The sequence below is a fragment of the Rhagoletis zephyria genome, unplaced genomic scaffold (assembly GCF_001687245.7).
Source record: "Rhagoletis zephyria isolate East Lansing unplaced genomic scaffold, Rhagoletis_zephyria_1.1 Rzeph_scaffold_00221, whole genome shotgun sequence".
In the NCBI taxonomy this organism is placed as follows: domain Eukaryota; kingdom Metazoa; phylum Arthropoda; class Insecta; order Diptera; family Tephritidae; genus Rhagoletis; species Rhagoletis zephyria.
In genome coordinates, this window is record NW_016157305.1 from 1 (window position 1) to 15019 (window position 15019).

The 15019-nt window shown below is 37.4% G+C and overlaps 1 protein-coding gene across 1 annotated transcript in view; it reads left to right on the top strand.

Annotated features, from left to right (window-relative positions):
* The first annotated feature begins 58 nt into the window (after positions 1 to 58).
* Positions 59 to 15019, top strand: part of LOC108358181 (neurexin-1-like) — a 51526-nt gene continuing 36565 nt past the window's right edge. Inside the window, 10 exon segments of the mRNA XM_017609353.1 lie at positions 59 to 2038; positions 2213 to 2346; positions 5468 to 5612; positions 9620 to 9673; positions 11009 to 11147; positions 11856 to 12005; positions 12079 to 12266; positions 12478 to 12636; positions 12707 to 12859; positions 12924 to 13040. Coding sequence (XP_017464842.1) covers positions 1244 to 2038; positions 2213 to 2346; positions 5468 to 5612; positions 9620 to 9673; positions 11009 to 11147; positions 11856 to 12005; positions 12079 to 12266; positions 12478 to 12636; positions 12707 to 12859; positions 12924 to 13040 — 2034 coding nt within the window. The 5' untranslated portion in view covers positions 59 to 1243.

The following is a 15019-nucleotide window of genomic DNA, read 5'->3' on the forward strand; positions in this document are numbered from 1 at the left end:
GTATTTAATGTTCGGCTCCGCCCGAACTTAGACTTTCTTACTTGTTATTACAGAAAATAACACAGATATTCTGTAAAATGATTTTGGCTAAGTGTAATAAATTAACTACTTATGTATGTGGACAAATTCTATGTGAGACGAGCATATTAATAGCATAAATCAAATGCAAAGCCAGAGAAAAAAACAAAACAATCAAATAGCCAAACAACCTAAAAAATAAAAATAAATTAACAAACCAATCAACTACGTAACACCGACCAACCGTCCGCTTCTATTTCGAAAATTACTTAAAAAGTGTAAAAAAAACGTAGCATACTTATTAGCGCTGTCCGCTTCACTTCACCATCGCGTTCATATAAACAACTAATAAAACAAAGATATCATTAAAAAAACAAACGCTATATAGGCAGAGAGAGAACGAGAGAACGACTTTCGCGCTGTGTATACAAAAAGCGGTGAGAAAAGCTTTCAAAAGCTTTCCGAAAAACAGAAAAAAATTAAATGCATAGAAATAAGCACACTCGTAGGCGGAAGTGGAGTCAAGTGGGGGAATTCGTGAACAAATAGAGAGTGGATAGAAGAGCGTAAATACAATTCAATGAAACTTACACGCGATTTAAATACACGTAAGAAACATTTATAGTGAGTGCTACACACACACGCAGCTTCACTTCAACGTCAGCATCACATGTGTTTTTACAAACATACGTAGGTACTCAAGTTGTTATGTATGTATGTACGTCTCCGAGAGATTGTCATCAAATGCAAAGTGACTTCAAGGATAAACGACAGCGATACGCAAGATTCCACAAACGAAGTGTAAAACAAACTTGAAATTATAACTGGTGAAAACGAATGTATGTATGCATGTACGTCAAACACACATACATATGTATGTATCTAGAAGCGTAAAAGTATTATAATCGTATCAAGGACGTCAGGAATGCAAGCTCATAGCATAAATAATGCATAAGCGCACAATGCGCTTAATATAAGTAGAACATAAACAACAACAACGTGAGCATAGAGTGTATCCCCATAAAAAAAACGCATTGTGTGCTTTTTGGCGTAGAAGCATATATTTCCGCACTGTGCTCACATACTAGCAGGCGCAAATTTTCGAACATATCAAAAAGGAAAACTTCTTTAAACACCTAAAGATATAAAACTGAAAAAAGCAAAAGCAACACTAGCGCCAAAAAATATGCAAAACTAGTGCTAAGCTACGACACTACCAGGCAGAATGTCGCTCGGCGAGCAAAATGAGCTGCTGAGCAAATGCAAAGCATATGCAATGCGTGCCGCTAGTTACCTCTCTAACGGCGCTGCAACATGCAGTAGCAGCAGCAACAGCAACAGTAGCTGTAGTAGCAGCAATTGCTGCAGTAATCGGAACGATGCCCATAGCTGCTGCAGCAACATTGGCCAACAGTCAACAACTATCGAACAAAAACTGCCACTTCGGCAAATGGTTCGCCAGCGCAATGATCGCAACAACAACAACACCAGCAACAGCAACAGCAACAATAACAATACACCAGTCAGCAAAAAATTTAAATTCAACACAAATGGTGGTATCAGCAATCGGCTTGAAGGTTGTCGCACAACTAGCCTTGCCTCTGTACCGCTATATTCCCCCCGTTGTGGACGACTGAAACCACATCGAAAGTCACCGCTGCAGATGCTGCTGCAGCTCCTGACCATAAATGTACCCGCCTCGGTGTATGCTTTCACCGGATTAGTGCTGTTATGTTCAGCGCTTTTGTCGCCATGCAACGCCTTTCAACTGGATGGCTCACAAAATTCGTTCGCCCAATTTCGCAAATGGTATACGGGACTCAACGGTTCATTAGAGCTGGAGTTTAAGACTGAACAGCCCAATGGTTTGGTGCTTTACACCGATGATGGTGGCACTTATGATTTCTTTGAGCTCAAATTGGTCGAAGGTGCATTGCGTTTGCGTTATAATTTGGGTGGTGGTGCGCATATCATAACTGTGGGACGAGAGTTGCATGATGGGCATTGGCATAAAGTGCAGGTGAGTTTTTGTACTTTGTTGTTTTTTTTTGCTCCTACATATGTCTGTTGTGGAAGATTCTTGCGTTGCGCATCCTATTGTTTGCACATACATATATATGTGTGTGTGTGTACTTATATATATATATACAATATTAGTGTGCTATTTTTGAGTTTTCGTTCATCATGCTTATAGGTTCTTCGCAATGACGAACAAACATCGCTTATTGTGGATGGCGTGTCGCAGAGCAGTACAACCAAGGGCAAGGAGTTTCAATTTGGAAAATTTGCCACCAATTCTGATGTCTACGTGGGCGGCATGCCAAATTGGTTGGTGATCTACCGTGAAATAGAAAATACTTTGTCTTTTCACCAAACCAATTCATTGAGGATATAACAATGTACCCTGAAAATATGGAAGATATAGAATTCAGGCTGGTCAGTAGATGAGGGTTGTTAAATAGAATTAAGATTTTAGAATTTTTTTAGTTAAAAAAAAACAAGAAATTTGCAATGAATACGAATGCTCCTCATAAATTTTTGCTTAACGTTAATTTAGATTCATTCGTAAAGACGAGTGCACATGCATGCTATGAGTGCCCTCCATTCTCAAGCCAATTATGTAGAGTGCGCCAAAATATGTATTCATAGAGCACGAAAAATTCAGAGAACGTTTTTAGCTAACTTACGTTTAATCGGATAATTTTTTTCTACATTTTTCAACACCGGAAGATTGGCTCAAAAATGAAAAAAAGAGTCGACTCGGGTTTGTACTCCAAGGACTTTTAAATAAGGCAATCATACCGCCTGCCTGATAACTGCAGTGTCTTTTAGGCGGAGAGATTTGCCATAGATAAGGCGGCTTGTCTTATACAGGGAACGTCGGGACGACTGTGATGTCTCAAGATCCTTGTGGCCGAGATTCAATAAGAGTCGCACGGAGGAAATATTGACACAAAACAATTCTGCAGAATTTGTCGCAATGTGGATGAAGAGGAATCGATTTACCACTTCTTATGCCAATGCCCAGCTCTACTGACAAGGCCTCTCAAGCATTTGGTGAAAATATCTAACATCCACGGTTTCATCCGGGATTGTAAATGGTTTAACAGACTTTATACTGACATTCTGGATTAACCTCGCTTAGAAGGATGTACCTCCGCCTGGCACTCATAGAGGGCATTGCCAATGGGTAAATTTGCAACCGAGTGGAAGTGCCAGTTATTCGCACGCCTCTTCCTAACCTTAGTGAATTCATCGAGCTATCATTTCCTGGCACTATTTTTGAATATATAAGTAAAAATTTTAAAGTTAGGGGGGCTCGAGCCCTTAAATTTCCCGGTTACAAAATGTGCGGTAACATCCAGCATAAAGGTATTAAATTGGGAATAAAATAATAGCGGCTCAAAGTTCTTTATGTCAATTGTAAATTATTCACATTGTTAAAATAATAATCAGTTAAATTTTAATATTTAAAGTTATTTATACATAAGCTTTTAGTGGAAAAAGAGGCTTTATATATTTTGATTGAAACGCAGAATCAGTCAACGTCAGGGTTCATTGTAGGATTTTGCCTCTAGACCAGCCTGCAACTGCAAATGTTATTCTAAAGCAAATATCTCTACATACATATGTACATACATATACTCATGGATTGTTTGGTGAATATGAGAAAATTATGATGCGCACATATACATATATGTACATACACTTATATGTACAAAGTTACACCCCACTTCATTAAAATAGGTTTACTTTTTCTTCATGAAAAAGGCCCCGTATATCTGGATTGAAGGACATTGGGGAGTCTCCGTTTTTATCAAAGTATTTGAAAATCTGAAGTAGAAAAACACCTCGTATAGGTAGCGGCTGTTCGTTAAGCAATATAAAAAATCTGCTTGTAATTTCGATTCGCATGCAATTGTGCGACTAATCTCTAAAGCGAGTATTCCGAGATTAGTATCAATCGGATACAATTGAGTATTAATTAATCGCAACTAAAGGGGGGCAGTTATTCCATATAAATGCATCAAAGGTCGCACGTTCCTTTGCGATTGCTTTCGCAGTAATCCCGGATTAGTCCCATTTTTTTATACGTATAGGTACAGTAGGTTTGAAGTTAAGAGAATTAAATGAAATTGTCGTTAACGATTACTTAAGTATTTGCTAGATAACAGATGAAATTTAAACTGCAGAAATTAAGTAACGGTATAACATTTTGCGCCTCCAACGCCATCTTTTCAATACCAGGCACATATTTTTTGGGTCATTTTACTATTCCACATACCGGTTTGTAGCACAGGAGCTGCAAACAGGAGATAACGAAGCAAGTGACCACCCTAGGGATGCGCGATACCGATACGATATTCAAGATATCAATATTGTTGTTCATCACAGCGGTTAATTTATATCGCAACACCTGATGCGATACGATATGGGCAACTTTTCTCTACGTTATCTAGGCTTCAGAATTGAGAATAAAATTGGGTACATAGTTGGAAAATGTGTTCGTTCTCGCAGAACAGCTTTTGGCATAGTAACCATGAAGAACAAAAAAATCATAAAAATATCAAAATTTCTTTAAACAGTTTGCAATTCTCAAGAAATAGGAGGGGTAAATCAAAGTTGCTGAACTACTACTATTTTTTCAAACTGATTAAAGTGCATCTTATCCAAAGTAACTTCGTTATTGGAATTTATGCATATATTTATGAATATATATTTTATTAACCATTTCGGTTTCGATATTTCCGATATTCAATATATCGATATTATTTTGGTAGATATAATGGTATCGGATATTGCGAATTTAGAACATCGCGATACCGATATACCTAATCTTCATTGGCGATACGCATCCGTATCCGCACATTTTGCTGATCGGTGATTTCTTTTAGCGTCGATAAAAGTGGCACGGAACAAGATGTTTGTGAATTGCTTTAAATGCCTCCATGGCAGTCTTCTTACCAGGTTTTGACCGTACTATATTTGAACTAAGGATAGAGTTCCCAATACTAATAGTGATAAATAGATTAAAGTGAATAGAATACTTTTGTTGGTCCAGTCTAATTATAATTTAAAAAAAATATACATATTTACGACTACCTAAAGCCCTTGAATATGTTTTCGTAAATCAAAAAAATAAGCAGATTTTTTGTTTAGTTTTATAAAAGGCCACATTCAAAAACGAACTATAAAAAGATATTTACTTCCTCCTCATTAAAATTAAATACAACCGAAACTCCTCCGATACCTACAATTGAAGATATTTGTGCATCCAAATGTATGCTTGGTTTTTTGAATGAAAAAATTTACCTATACAAGTGAAGCGGTGTGTAGGTATTTATATGTAAGTGAAAGCATTTAAATTAATGGACTTCGCACTTGTACCGCATAATTTCTAATGTTTATGCATGTATTTGTGCATATCAACACATTTTTTGGTGTGTAGGTACAGCACAAAGTTGGCATTATTAGCTTTGCCAAGCGTCATCTTTGAGCCGAGGTTCCGGGGTGCCATACGCAATTTGGTATACGCCGACCAGCCAGGTGGGGCGACACGCCGTCAAGAAATGAAACAACCACGTGATATAAAGGTAAATTTTAAACAAATGTAATTGCAAAATAATGCAAGGAAAAATTATGCCCTTTGCATTTATGAAACTTTAGCTTAAGCGACAAATATATGTAGAGTTTTAAAAGTGTATTCAAAAATAAAACCCAACATTTACTTAAAGAATATACTTCCTTCAATGCTTAATAACATTGTGGCTCATTGGCTCATTGCAATCGAACTGAAAAAATGTACTTGTACACATCGCTAGCTTAGAGTGCAAGGTGGCTAAGTCCATTTTTAAAAATTTTCCAAGAGGTAAAAATTTCTTATGTGTAGTAATTTTTTTCAAGTATTTCGAAAAACTTTGAATACCACATTTTGCGTATTTAAAATAAAGTAAAACTCTATACCAATCCGAAGGATTCGATCTTTAATAAAGGATTTCCCAATTACTTTTGACGAAATGATGCATTTTTAATTTCTCTTGCCTCCCATGACGAAATAAGAGTTTTCAAAAAAAGTTGACTTAGCAACTTTTCACTCTAAGCTAGCGATATACATACATAATGTATTTAAATATGTGCCATCTACATTTTCCTTGCCATACGCTACTAGTATTACTACTAGTCGCATCCAGCAGATCTTTATTTATGTGCCCATAAAATTGATTATTACACGACATTTTATTCACGTGTTTTAATTTATTCGTTATTTTCAAGTTTACGTGCTGCATAATTTTTTATGAAGGTTTTGAGAAATTGGCCCTTACAAGGTTAAATTGGTTAAAGCCACAGTATACAGTAAACCAACCATTGACAATACTCGGAAGCAATTTTGTCAAGCACCGAGACCAAGGACCGAATAAACCGACATGAAAGTGAGCTTGTTTGAACGATTGCTAAAAATTACCCACCCAACAACTTATTTATTGGTAGAAATAAATAAGAAAACGTCCCGCCTTCGGAAACAAATTAATTGCTATCGTATCGATTTCCTCCGTCCGCCGAAGGAAACTCGTCTGGGCGAGTCGTTTTCTTATTACCTGAATGAGTCGTTTTCTTATCGCTTCAGGCAATATTTGAAATCATTTTATTCTTTTTAATACTTCATTTATTTTTTGTATAAAAAATTGGAACTTAGAAACGGAATTAATACATTCTTTCGCACTTTCAATTTTTTCAATCCTGTCCTTGGTAAAAATTAGACGATTTTGGACAATATTGTTGACGCGAAATTTATAAGTTTGGGAATTTTTGATAACTTATTTATTTCAAAGTTAACATGAAAGAAATGATGTTGCCGATTTGTCACCACAGCAATAAAGCGGTGAGTCGCCAATTTGTTGCCATTGACGATTGTTACCTATTTCTCATGTTTTGCATGGTGGGTAGATTCAAATAAAAATTTGAAACACACATTTACATTTTAAGGCTGTATCTGAGTGCGCTGAAATGTTTGATATTATTTGTTAGCTTTCAGGAAGGCCCAGGTTCGAATCTCGTTAGACCCAACATACAATTTTTAATTTTTGTTATTGGTTTTTCTTAATTACGAAAAAGCATCTATGAAGTGTTACAAATAAGTAACACATAAGAAATACGCCCTTCTTTTAGCTGTGCTCCCGAAAGCGAAAACGCAATACTTTGCAATTGGGCACATTTTATATAAAAAAAAATAATTAAGGAAACCATGCAGATCGTAAGGCCCTCTACATTCCAGAGAAGGTCTTCTGTAATTGCTTTTTTACTCCTTCTTTCTTCTACTGAGTATGCTTATTTGGGATTTAAAACATACATATACATACATATTAGAGTGGTTCATAAAAACACTCTTTTTGGAAATTCATAAACGCTACATCAGAATATTGTTATTTGTGATAAAAAAAGAGAAACGTGTTTTTTTATTTTGAAAAAAAAAAAGTTTTCTTAGAGGCCGCGCTGGACGGTTTTATATAAAAACGCTGATGTTCTCAATTTTTTTATTTTCTTGACATGTTAACATGCGGCTAAAAATGTGGTTTTTACATATAATTACTCTGGTATTATTGGGGAACTTTCCCTTAATTACACACCTGTCTTGGACAATTAGAATGGGTCTAGTTCCCGAAAATATGCTCTCGAAAAGACACTAGTAAAATTAAAACGTTGATACTGAACGATTTACGCATTGTCATGGGTTGGAACTTGTTACCAGGAGGTTTGTGGGGTTGCTAATTACGAATCTGAAATCAGTTTTTCGAAATTCAAAATGGCGGTAAATTTTTTTTAATGATTGGATTTGTTCGAAACCCGGCACTCGAGAGTTTTTGGGGTCGCCGATTACGAATATGAAGTCAATTTTTTTAAATTCAAAATGGCGGATCTAATATGGCGGTCAAATTAAAAAAAAAGTACTAAAATTAAAACGTTGATACTGAACGTTTTAAACATTGTCAAGGGTTAAAATACGTTTCCAGTAGGTTTCTGGGGTTGCTGATTACGAATCTGATGTCAGATTTTCAAAATTCAACTTGTTTATTCTACTCCATACAGAAATGGCGAATTTTTTACTACTTTTTCGCAATTAACTTGAAGTTTTGAGGGTGAACAAGTCAAACGGACCTCAGATTCGGATTCAACGGGTCGAAATACATGTCGATAGGTGGATCTGGTTACAAGCACACACCCCTTTTTTGTGACGGTGCTGTTATTATCGCACTAAAAATATGTACGTATGAGCAGCAAAGTATTTAAAGCGGAGTCTTCTAGTCTTGACCTGAACTTGTTACATACAGAATCTGCTGATCTTTCGGCTTCAACACTTTTAGGCTCAACTGTCAAAAGGCAGTCATAAGCCATTTGAAGTTAATGACCCCTATCTCCTCCACTATAAAATGTTTGAACTTCTTTTGCCAGCATGTTGGATAAACTACAACTTTTTTGATTTGAGTAGATTGATTTAAGAAATTATGTAACTTTTTCATAAAGCTCTCTGTTTCGGTACTCGGAACCCTGTATGACTTATGTATGTAGGAAATGCATCCGGTCATAATCGCTTACGCCTCACGCCTGATTTGCTTGGTGTTTTGTTTTTCTTGTTATTTTACTTTATGTGACTTGAAAATATTTTTCACTAATAAGAAAATATTTAAATTGGATTTCATTTGGGTTAACGAAAACGACAGCTGTAAAATAATATTAACCAACACATTCCAACAAATTGCCAATTAAGCATATTTACATTTCTTGTTTTGTCTGTTTGGATTACTGTATACGGTGGATAAAAGTACTTATGTATGTATGTATGTATATCAAAACCTCAAGCCTTTACAACATTCTTTATAATCGAATTGATTTAAGAAAACATGAATATTTCTCACTTTTTTAAAAGATACAAAAAATTTCTCGGAAATTTATAGCGTTTTATTTTCTACAAAAAACGTTGCCTTTTCATTGCCCTCTCCTTAGTGTTTGTGCGTAGAGGGCGCTGAAAAGCCAATATTTTTCGGTAGAAAAGAAAACGGCATTAATTGCATCGGAAATTCCTATTTTTTCTAAGATATAAACGGTTTGAGTTTGGATTATTTACCGGAATTTGCCACATTCTTTGAGACATCGAAACTAAAAATATAAATATATCTTAAACAATTTTTACGACTATATTCTGATATACATTCATGGGCAAAAGAATAAGTGCAGAATCATTATGATATTGTTTGCTTATGTTTAATTTTTATTAATTTTTAATAATTTTAATATAAAATAAAAATTAATGAAACTTTATTCGGATTTTTTCTTGTCGAAGATGTTGAGCATTCATTTTCCTTACATATACAAACAAATTTTGTTCATGATAATTTTCTAAAAATTCTGAATAAAGATATTATTAATAAGCGAAATTTCCTATCAATATCATATTGAATTTTGCAAATATTCTTTTGTCCATGGGTGTATTTCCTTATTGTGCAAAAAACTATAGAAAAGGTTTTAGCTAGGTGTACGATTTGTGAACGATCCGTATGAATTTAAAACGAACCATTTAATTGAAATTTTCTTGCTTCCTTCCCAGTGTGGTGACGGTCCGTGTGACAATGGTGAAATGCCAAAGGAGAAAGTGATCAGGGTAGGCAACTAATAGCCCATTTCTATTTCTACTGAGGCTTAACTGCAGTTTACGGTTTTATTGGTTAAACTTTTTTTTTGTTACTTAACAGGCATTCACATATTTTTACAAACGTTTTTGGTCTCACATAGTTCGCGTTCCGTCCGATCGTAGCGTGACCCGTTTTTGTCTGCAGCTTCGTGAAATACCTCATCGTACCAGTAGTCCTTTCGAGTTTTAATAGCATTGATTGAGGCAACAATGTAGATTGATGGATCTTTATTCACTGGAACCTAGTGCAGTCGATTCTCCTCATTACGTTATCGGATATTTCGCCGTGAAGGCAGAATTTTGCGACGGTGAAGCCGAATTTCCTTTCTTTGCCCGCCTAGGCGTTGAAATAACCAAGCACAATTTCGTTATCGTGACGGGGACAGCGGTCGTATGTGCACTCCAAGCGCTCATAGAAGGGATCCTCTTCCGTCGGGACGTTGGCGAAAATGAGTGAAATATTTAAAAATCTCGCCTTGAGACGGATTGTGGCTAGACACTCCTCCAACTCGGTGTAGGAGTCTCTACCCCACCATATATCCAGTACCGAATTTGCGCTGTAGTATACATCGCAAGTACCTACAGGTTCCTTGCCTTGCCCAGTCCATCGCATTGCCTGGATGGCCGTGATGTCAACTTTTCTCTTCGCGAGGACATCAAACAGCCGGGCAGTGGCACCTGCCCCATTAATGTTCCGGACATTGCAGATGCACGCACTCAACTCTTCGTCCTTTACACGTTTGCCGTGGTCGTCACTAAAAGAAGAGGGTCCCATCCGAGGCTTGTTGTTAATTTTATTTGAGAAGGTTTCTACGTGGCGGTACCCAAAATCGGCACACGCGAGGTTTCTCACCTTCTCAACATTAGCTCGCTTCTAACGGGTGTCTGGCTGCTACCCAGAGGATACACGTGAATATATGTAGATATCCGGAGGTCGTGAGCTGCTTGAACCGTACGCAAAATAATCTTTTCTGGCCAGTCAAAAGTTTTCTCCAGTTACGTGGAATCCCGCGTAAGGAACCATCCATATATTCTACATAATTTTGAGATTTATCCTCCATTAAAAGTCTAAATTTCATATCAAGGACGAAGTATATATATATGCTCATCATGTGAAAATAAAATCTGCTATAGGAAATATTGGACTGTCGCCTAATATATTTTTAATTTAAAAGATCTCTTTACTGCAGTTAAGACTTCAGTGGAACTAGCCTATAAGAAAAAATTAAGTGTAATACCTGTTGAAAGTTGTATACAAGATACTTAATATCTACTATTTGCTATACACTTCCCACACGAATTCAGGGTGTACGCGGCGGCAATACCACAGATGCTTGCGAACGAAGCGATCCTTGCCAACACGGTGGTATTTGTATCTCAACAGATTCAGGACCAATATGTGAGTGCCGAAATCTCGAATATGATGGACAATATTGTGAAAAAGGTAAGCCGAATATTTAATTTACATATCGACACCTGCGTTGCAGATCGACCTATTTCGGCAGCCAGTTCGAAAACGCCATATCTCAGAAAACNAGTTGAAGATCGACCTATTTCGGCAGCCAGTTCGAAAACGCCCTATCTCAGAAAATATTTCAACAACGCCATATTTCAGAATTTGGTTGAAGAACACCACATCGCAGAATTTGGTTCAAAAAAGCTGTATCTCAGCACATTTTCAATGCATTTTCATTTGCGATAGGGAGTTTTTGAACCGAATTCTGGGAGTAGGGTGTTCTTGAGAAGTTTTCTGAGACAGGGCGTCTTCGAATTGGCTACCGAGTAAGGTCGATCTTCCACTCAGCCCTCGATATAAAGTGTGATTTGTAAATGCACCTTTCTTCATTTCGGTACAGAGAAAGCACCATCAGAAGCAACATTTCGCGGTCAACAGTTCCTGTNTTTCAGAATTTGGTTGAAGAACACCCTATCTCAGAATTCAAAGGTTAAAAAAGGCTATATCTCAGCACATTTTCAATACATTTTCATTTGAGATAGGGAGTTTTTGAACCGAATTCTGGGAGTAGGGTGTTCTTGAGAAGTTTTCTGAGACAGGGCGTCTTCGAACTGGCTACCGAGTAAGGTCGATCTTCCACTCAGCCCTCGATATAAAGTGTGATTTGTAAATGCACCTTTCTTCATTTCGTTACAGAGAAAGCACCATCAGAAGCAACATTTCGCGGTCAACAGTTCCTGTCTTATGATCTTGGCCAAACTAGTGCTGAGCCAATTGTGAGCGCTCAGGATGCTATTACGCTATACTTTCGTACTCGCCAACCCAATGGCTTACTATTCTACACAGGTATGTGATTCGCCAGCTTAAAGTGGGTAGCGCTTTATTAAATTGAAATGTACATTTGTTGCTTAACTAACAGGGCACGGTACTGATTACTTGAATTTGGCGCTACGTGATGGCGGCGTTTCACTAACCATGGGTTTGGCTAACGGCAAGCAAGAAATGCATATTAAGCCATCTAAAGTACGCTTCGATGATCATCAGTGGCACAAAGTGACAGTGCATCGACGAATTCAGGAGATATCATCGATAACAAGCTTCTGCAGAGTAAGTGTAATTGCATAGTGAATGTTAACTAAGTTAATTATTATGTATTATTCTTTTAATTTTTATTTTAATTTGCTTTATTTAATTTTTTTTGCAACATAGTTGGTGACCGTAGTCGACGATGTTTACACCGATCACTCGCACATAGCCNGATGTATTATTCTTTTAATTTTTATTTAAATTTTCTTTATTTAATTTTTTTGCAACACAGTTGGTGACCGTAGTCGACGATGTTTACACCGATCACTCGCACATAGCCGGCAAATTTACTATGCTTTCCTCGTCTCGCGTTTACGTTGGTGGCGCAGTCAATCCGCGCGCCTTGCTCGGTGCTCGGGTGCACAATAATTTTGTCGGCTGTCTGCGTAAGGTTAGTTAGTGCGCACAATTATGTTAAATTTTTATTTACAAAATAACACACGCAATCTCTTATCTGAAAGGTTGAATTCTCTGCTGATACACTGCTATTGAATCTCATCGATTTGGCTAAGAGCGGCTCGAAATTAATCCAAGTTGCTGGAAATGTCGATTATCAATGTCCAATTGGCGATCCGCAGGATCCAGTTACATTTACGACGCGCGAATCGCATTTGGTATGATATTTTTTTATTTTTTATTATTTAATAAATATGCACTTGAATGCTCGAAAATGTACAGGTCTTACCGCCATGGGAGACTGGCAAGCAAAGCTCCATCTCATATAAATTTCGGACAAAGGAGCCTAATGGATTGATAATAATGGCCACGGGATCTAAACAGCCGCGCTCAAAAAATGTAAGTCATATTTTTTATACTTAGGTATGTATGTATGTAACTACCAGCCTTACCTCAGTGCACTTTTGAAATGTAGAAAGAAGGTTTTTTCTTAACAGCGGTCGCCCCTCGGCAGGCAATGGCAACCCTCCGAGTGTATTCCTGCCATGAAAAACAGCTTCTCATAAAAATACAATCGCCGTTCGGTGTCGGCGTTAAACTGTAGGTCCCTCCCCTTTGTGTGACAACATCAAGGCGCACACCACAAATCGGAGGAGAAGCTCGGCCAAACACTAACATATGTGTAAGCGCCAATCTTATTATGTTATTATTAAATATCAAAGCTCTCGGTATGGGTAAAATTTGCGTTAACCCAGCAGAAAATTTGAAACTGCTTCTTGTGTAACCCAGCTGGAAATCTGAACTGCTTCTTATTAGAAAAAAAGTTCTTTCCTTTTATTTTCTGATGATAGCCGGACTCGGGCTCAATCCCAGGCCCTTCGGAATGGTAAAATTAACTTTTAACCACCACAGCGGCCACAACGGGATATTTCAGGACTATTTTGTAGTTTAGGCCCAGTTTGGGACTAGTTTGGGCTTATTTGGGAACTAATGAGGAACCATTTAGCGACTTATTCAAAACTACTTCAAGACCATTTCGGGACTATTTCAAAAACATTTCTGGACTAGTTTGGGATTATTTAGGGACCGCTTCAAGACTTGTTCGAGATCCTTTCTGCACAAGTTCGCGACTTTTTCAGAACCACTGCAGGACTACTTTAGGTAAATTTTGGGACAAGTTTGGAATAATTTCGGTGTTATTCGAACACCGATCCCGAAATATTCCCTAACTATTATACAGATGTATACACATTAAATTTCATGAGTACTTGGTACTCACGCCTTTTTATATTCCAAGAATTTGTCTTCCATTTCTTTAGTATGTATACCGATTGGTTAGTCTGTTAGTTAGTTGGTTAATAAATTGAGCGTAACAGGTGCTCCCCTTCGCCGGTCACTTAATGAGTTATATCTCGCCAGTTCGGAGGCGATGTCGATCTTGCAGTGACCTGGTATCCAACATAGTTCTCCCCTGTTTCTCACTGCCAATAGTTTGAGAATGTCAAAACACCTCTTGATGAGCCTGAAAGTTATGGCCGCTTGGGTGCCTGGAAAACTCTAATCGAGCCTTTCAATCCCTTTGGATGGTTTAATCTGGTCGATATTAATAGTGACTCGGCCCTTTGCATTAAAAAGTCTAGAGCTGGCTTCATTAACGCAAGTGTCTGTTCTGTCCAAGTTGTACGAATTCTAGTACTTTTGTGAAAGCACATATTTGGGGCCCCGATGGAAAAAGTTCTCATTGACCTGGTGACAGCTTTTTTGTAATGTATAAGCACTGCCTTTCGCGGGTTTAATTTGGTAAGGAATTTTATCCGCGTCAGCTGGATGTTAAACCGCTTATAACTAAGTAGTTTGGGATTGTCTGTCTTTATATATTTATAACCCAACTCTTCTTCTCTTTTTATTCGCTGGTTTTGTTTTGATATCAACAGCCAACAGACTGTCTTATTTTCCAACTTCTGCGAGGACCCTCTTCAATTATTCCTTCCATTGTGTTCGTGGACGCCTTTGCTTTTCTTGACCACTCATGGCTGTCCAGTGGAAAGAGTCGATTAGGCCAGTTCAATTATTGTAGACTTGTATGCCTTTGACTCTGTTTATGAAATTACAAAGCTCACACATTTCATCGATTTGTTCTTGCCTGTCGCCCACGCGAAAACTTTTACAAATATTGTTCTCTAGAAAGCCCCCAAAGCCTTTTCAACTTTGTTTTGGCAAATTGACGATTTCGTATTCGCCGGCAGAAAGCTTTGTTTTTCAATAGCCTACCGATGGAAGATCAAAACTAAATTGACTTAGAAATTGTGAGCATGGTAAATCCCGGTTACCCTTTAACTAAAGTTAGGGAATGAGTGTGTTCTTCAGGCTGTTTTCAT